Source organism: Acipenser ruthenus, chromosome 21 (assembly GCF_902713425.1).
Source record: "Acipenser ruthenus chromosome 21, fAciRut3.2 maternal haplotype, whole genome shotgun sequence".
NCBI classification, from domain to species: domain Eukaryota; kingdom Metazoa; phylum Chordata; class Actinopteri; order Acipenseriformes; family Acipenseridae; genus Acipenser; species Acipenser ruthenus.
Genome location: NC_081209.1, coordinates 19,438,659 through 19,444,998, shown reverse-complemented (window position 1 = coordinate 19,444,998; position 6,340 = coordinate 19,438,659). Strand labels below are relative to the sequence as shown.

Below are 6,340 nucleotides of genomic sequence, written 5' to 3'. Positions count from 1 at the left end.
GATGTTCAGTGTGTAGATGGTTCAGTGATGTTCAGTGTGTAGATGGTTCTGCTCAGTGATGTTCAGTGTGTAGATGGTTCAGTGATGTTCAGTGTGTAGATGGTTCAGTGATGTTCAGTGTGTAGATGGTTCAGTGATGTTCAGTGTGTAGCTGGTTCTGTTCAGTGATGTTCAGTGTGTAGATGGTTCTGCTCAGTGATGTTCAGTGTGTAGATGGTTCAGTGATATTCAGTGTGTAGCTGGTTCTGTTCAGTGTGTAGATGGTTCAGTAATGTTCAGTGTGTAGATGGTTCTGCTCAGTGATGTTCAGTGTGTAGATGGTTCAGTGATGTTCAGTGTGTAGCTGGTTCTGTTCAGTGATGTTCAGTGTGTAGATGGTTCAGTGATGTTCAGTGTGTAGATGGTTCTGTTCAGTGATGTTCAGTGTGTAGATGGTTCAGTGATGTTCAGTGTGTAGCTGGTTCTGTTCAGTGATGTTCAGTGTGTAGATGGTTCAGTGATGTTCAGTGTGTGGATGGTTCAGTGATGTTCAGTGTGTAGATGGTTCAGTGATGTTCAGTGTGTAGATGGTTCTGCTCAGTGATGTTCAGTGTGTAGATGGTTCTGCTCAGTGATGTTCAGTGTGTAGATGGTTCTGCTCAGTGATGTTCAGTGTGTAGATGGCAATTATAGAAAAACGTGATACATTTGACCATTGAATAACATCGCAGATTGGATTGTAGATTTTAGACGGAACCGGCGGTGCAGCAGTTTGGAATAGGGAATGAGACACAGGGCAAGAAACCGAATAAGCATGAACAAATAAATAAACAGAAATCTGACTATTGGTATACTGTTTTTATTGACAAAAAAATAAATAGTACATTACTTTGCACTGGAGAACAGAAAGGAATACAATGATTGCAACTGGATACAAAATATAAAAGAACAGTAATAAATAGAGCAACATCAAAGCAAGTGGTTTAAACAGCATAGGTCCATGCAGATACTGTAGATGGACGTTTCTTTTTGTTATACAGTCAGCATCGCTGGCATAACATACTAGCCCTAAAGAAAGAGGCCACTTCACTTGAGTGCCCAAGATCATCGGATCACTAATAGCTTACAATGAGGTTTATGTGGCATACAATTAAGGCATTTGTTTTTGAAGTCATAACTCTACTTGGATCTGTTTTTTTTTTGCATAACCTTTTCTCAAAGAAGTACACTAGATTACCACAAAAACACTTTTAGTTGCAGCATAGCTAAGCTTATTTATCATGCAAATATAGGAGTTTCCGTTATAATTTGAAAACTGAATTGACAAAGAAATAGCCAATCCCCATTTTTTTTAGCCAAATGAATATATACAGTAAATAAGCACACAAGTTGTCAATAGAATGCCACTTTTCAATGTTTAGCTTTTCACAAAAGGCTGGTTTCTCAGAATCGCACAGATTTTTTAATGGTGAACTGGCTGCTGGGCAAGGTATTTCAAGTTTAGTGACAGCCGGACTCTGTGAAACCAGTCGAAATGTTGAAACTAAACCAAAGACGTCAGCCAAAAAAAATCAGTAAAGTGTTTGTTTTGTTACAGTTTGTTTCACTGTTTTAGTAATTTTAAGTTTTTAACACAGCATTTACTTTCTTCATGTAAATTGGTTTCTAGAATTCATCTATGCATTTGGCACAAGACATACATGCTTAAACAGTACAGAAACTGTCAATTGGGCAAATACCTGAATAAAGAATTCTGAAAAAAAAAAAAAAAATCTTACACCACTGGAATTTATATTAGCAACTGGTGCCACCTGGTGGCCAATTATTATATTGCGTTTTTTTTAAAAAAAGGGTATTATCATTTCAAGTGTTTTTTCTTCACCCGATTGTGAGCTCCACCTCCTTTGATGCTCCACATTGCATTCTGTATCTTATTGACTATTAAACTCCCAGATGTCTTTAAAAAAAACTTGAAAAAGACCATCATCAAAGAAATGTTTATATTAAAAATATATGCTTAAACACAATTCCACGGCATATTTATGTTACTGGTACAATGCAGTATCCAGCAACACTGTCCTCAGAATGCACTTCAAGCATACTTCTGCACACTTGAAGTACAGTAATGTCTGTCCTTGTGGGATATTCCCAAATTATAAATAACGATTAAAAAATCAGGAATAGAAGGGTTTGTCGACGAGTGTTTTGCAATCCAAGTCCACAATTAAAACTACATCTACATCAGGGCTACAGCACAATTAAATAAGTAATGTCTATAATGTCACAAAAGCTAACAAGCACTATCATTTGAATTAAACCAGAATTCATGATTGGATACCAACATGACAAAGTGAACTAAGCAATCCATGTTCTGAGTTGAAATTAAAATGTTCAGGTAAATTATAGCTAACATAATACTTTCATAAATTGTACATAGTTCTCAAATGTGCAGTTTTTAAATAAACACATGCTATAGCAAACATGTATTTTCTGCTTGACCTCTGGTATTATTTTTTGGTTAAAGGAAGTTCTAAGTTTCTATGACTTATTCTCAGCATATCTGTTTACACTTACACTTTGAGTCAATGAAAATGACCAAGGAAATACAATGCGAACTGAAAGTCATTCATATTATTTGTTGTCCAGACCTTAGTTCTGACTTTCATTAAGGTTAGTCATTTTGTTCTATGTGGGGCCAGGTTTACCACAGGAAGTGAACGGGGGCAGGAAACCAATGAATTCCCTCAAACTGTTAGCGTTGTGAGCAGCTGAAAGGGCTTCACCCGAGTCACAGTGAAAATAAAAGAACCACAGCGAGCATACACTCAGCACTGCGTCATCACCGTCCGTCATATTCAAATCAGATATGTTGCTTTTTTATTACTGCGCTACACTGTAAAAATACACATTAATAGAAAAACATGAAAACTCCAGGTCGCTTCAAATGCCATTGTGCATTGCTAGACTTATCTGGGGTTTGCAACAATTTTGACTCGTTGTGGGTTCTGTTTCTTCAATGCCTCTAATCTATCTTTACCTGGCTTTGAGTTGCTGTGAGCTTGTCTGGCATATCCTTAGTGTCAGGATTGAACAGCCTTCCTCACTTTCAAATCATGGGACAATATGACATTTCAACTCTGCCAGCCCCACCTACATACATATACGGTCTATGGAAACGGTAGGGTTAGGGGAGCTGGAAGGTCAGATTGTCACCAGACAGGTAAAGACAGATTAGAGGAACATGATAATGACTCACATTGGAGCGACAGAACAACTCGGAATGACTGCAAACACTAGACAGGGAAATGTAAAAAAGCAATTGAAATGACATGGAAAGATATCCACTCTAAGGAAGATGCTTCACTTCTGTGGGCATTCCCTGTATATTGATTTTCAGTTCAATCCAGTGAATCTCTTACCCAACAAGCAACAACATTTGGGGATCTAGGAGCTTGTGGAAAAGGACACTGCAAATGGAGAACACAAGTAAATATTGTACATACTTGTTGCATATGTCTGGTTCCAAACATGCAACAGTATGTCCTTGGTCTCAACAGAGCCTGATAATTGCATGGAGACTTCAGTGCACCAAGGAGCTGAATCAAAACTATAGCATGTACCTGTGCATTAAGCCAGGCTTCAGAAAGGGAATCTCATTGCGTTACCTACCCCCCTCCTATGAGATTTCACAAATATATATTGACTATGCCTAAATTATTCCACACTTTAAATGGAGGAAGTAATATCCATTCATCAGTTGTTTTAAAACAATTATATTATTAAAGTAAATATATCGATATTAGATTATTATAATGCATATCACACCTGCTGGAGGTGCAATGTCTATTGGAGTCTGCATCAGCTGGGGAGACATAAAAGGTATTCACCATACCACAAAGTAAAGACACGTTTTTTTAATTGGTCATCACTACTCTATGGAATGTAGCCATCTCCCTTTATAGACTCTTAAAATGGGATTAAAGTTTGAATACCGTGGAATTGAAACATGGGAGGAAATAAGTTTAATTCTACAGTATTTATTGTTAAAGTCTCAATTGAACATGGTAAAATATAATATATACTGTGGCTATATATATAAATAATATGTAATAATAAAGCTATATAAAACAGACCTTCCTGAAGATATTTCACAATAGAATATATATATAAACTAAAATATTGTATTATTTTAAAACAAAAGCAAAAAGAAACTGGTCACATTTGAAAAATACATTTCTTTTCACGATGAAATCATTTTATGGTGGAGTATGGAATGGGTCATGAAAAGAAATGTACTTGATATGAATTCAATATGAATTCACTAAGAAACCATGTGCAAGTTCATACATAATTACAATTACTCACACTTATTATAAAGTGGCACTAATGTTACATTGTAAAAGTAAATGTTTGCATTAAAACACTTTTGCAGACTGTATATATAATTCAGGCTAATATCAAGGCTTTTGACAATAGAGTCACTGATGGTGGTCTAACACAGCCTTTCACAGCAAGGCCAGGTTATCTGAAATTCACACCTCTGACCCAGTGTGACTGTGGGAGCCTGAACTTGCTTCAGTCCCACCTCTTTTGAACATGAGCAATCCTACAAATGTAGACATGGGATAAAAACTGCATTTTCAACAGCCCCTCAGTCCTTCATAAAACAAGGTCATTACTTAGTTTCTACAGGCAAGACCGGCATTGCTGTGGAGGCACCACATCTTGAGTGTGGCTGGGATTTGAAAACAAGGGAGGGATACAAACGGGGATGAAAACACAAGAGGAGGGTCTGGGAGGAATACAAACAGGCATAGGGAGTTAGGAAACTTTACAAAGCATTACAAGAATGGTTTGTTTACAACGGCAGCTAATTACTATAGCAGGGATGGAAATAAGGAGTCCCATTTCACAGCTGTCCATTTAGAGTGTTACAGAACTCCCTGGAGTTTACATGAAACACATTCCCTTTGCTTGGTGTTCTGTAACTCTTCAAATCTTTACTGCAAGCTTAACAATGCCAGATATTTACCCAATACATTCTAAAGTACTAATTAAGATTGAATTCAATTGCAATGCAATGGGTTCAAGTCTCATTTCCATCCTTTCTCTAGTGTCATTCACAGCACATCGAGTCAAACCACAAGAGAGTAACTACAAGTTTAGTGCAGATGTATGAGATTTTCTAAAGTAATCTGTTGAAAGATAATAAACCCAGAAAGTGACGTCTAATAACTTGTAATAGTGGCTTCTGACTGTTGGAAATTAAAGCCACCCGTACAACAATAGTTTTGTATGGTTCTTTCATGCAGTAGCTGTCAATGACTGCTATTTTGCAACGTCTTTTGCTGTAACAGTTAATTGTTCCCACATGTTAAGAAACCTTAATCATACCATACTGTATATAGCCAGGTTTCTGATTCTTTAGTATTCTGGTTCTAGGGATTTGTCTGGGATGTCATAATATAGAATGAGACTGTTAGTCACAAAGATGAACATTTCAACAATAAACAACAAAAGTGAACAATAATCTCCACAACATTCTGTATCAATGCACAATAGCACGGACGGTTTGCTGAGCTGCATGTCTGAGTCCTATTTTAAAAGGCAAGACTGGTTTACTTTTCTATTCAATCAAGGGTGTCCCATAAATGAGTTGCTCCTGCTGTTACAACTGGCTGATGGCGCTTGTTTTTTTTTTGGTTAGGGGACTCACACATTTTGCACAGTCTGAAACATGATTGGTCTGCCCATTGGTGGCTCTGCCAGAGAGGGAGTGATTTTGTCAGTCTCTGTTGCTTGTGATTGGTCCAGCGCTTGTGGGAGTCCTTACTGATTGGCTGTGAGGGCCCCCTGTCGCTGGGCGTACTCCAGGATGGAGGTGTAGCAGAAGTAGTACTGGTCGCTGGTCTGGATGCTGAAGGCACGCTGAGTCCTCATTCTCCGTACTGTCTGGTAAATGTTGAGGGTTCCCACATCCTGCAGCTGGGACAGGCAGATATCCAGAGCACACAGAGTACCTGGAGGGGATAGGGACAGGGAGCTTCATTAAACTCAAGCCATAGAAGCTACATACTGGACCTTCATTGTGCACAGAATTCTAGCACTTGTGTTGCTCGACTATCAATAGCTAAAAATCACACTCAAAAATGAGAGAATGAAAACTATATCAATTTAAAAAACAAAAACACTAAACACCAAACGGTTGAATCCACTCACTTGCAATGCGAGTTTGCGACCGGATCCATTTCTCGGCGCCGTCTTAGTCACCCTCAACCAAACCTACCAATTTACCAATCTGTCAAGTGAACTTTTGGAATGTAATATAATTAGGACTTCTGATTTTCAGTTTTAACTGATA

The 6,340-nt window shown here is 37.9% G+C and overlaps 1 protein-coding gene across 1 annotated transcript in view; it reads right to left on the bottom strand.

Annotated features, from left to right (window-relative positions):
* Positions 1 to 822: 822 nt before the first annotated feature.
* Positions 823 to 6,340, bottom strand: part of LOC117428404 (tyrosine-protein phosphatase non-receptor type 9-like) — a 28,909-nt gene continuing 23,391 nt past the window's right edge. Inside the window, exon 13 of the mRNA XM_058994924.1 lies at positions 823 to 5,999. Within this exon, the coding sequence (XP_058850907.1) occupies positions 5,809 to 5,999 (191 nt within the window). The 3' untranslated portion in view covers positions 823 to 5,808. The remainder of the gene's footprint in view (positions 6,000 to 6,340) is intronic.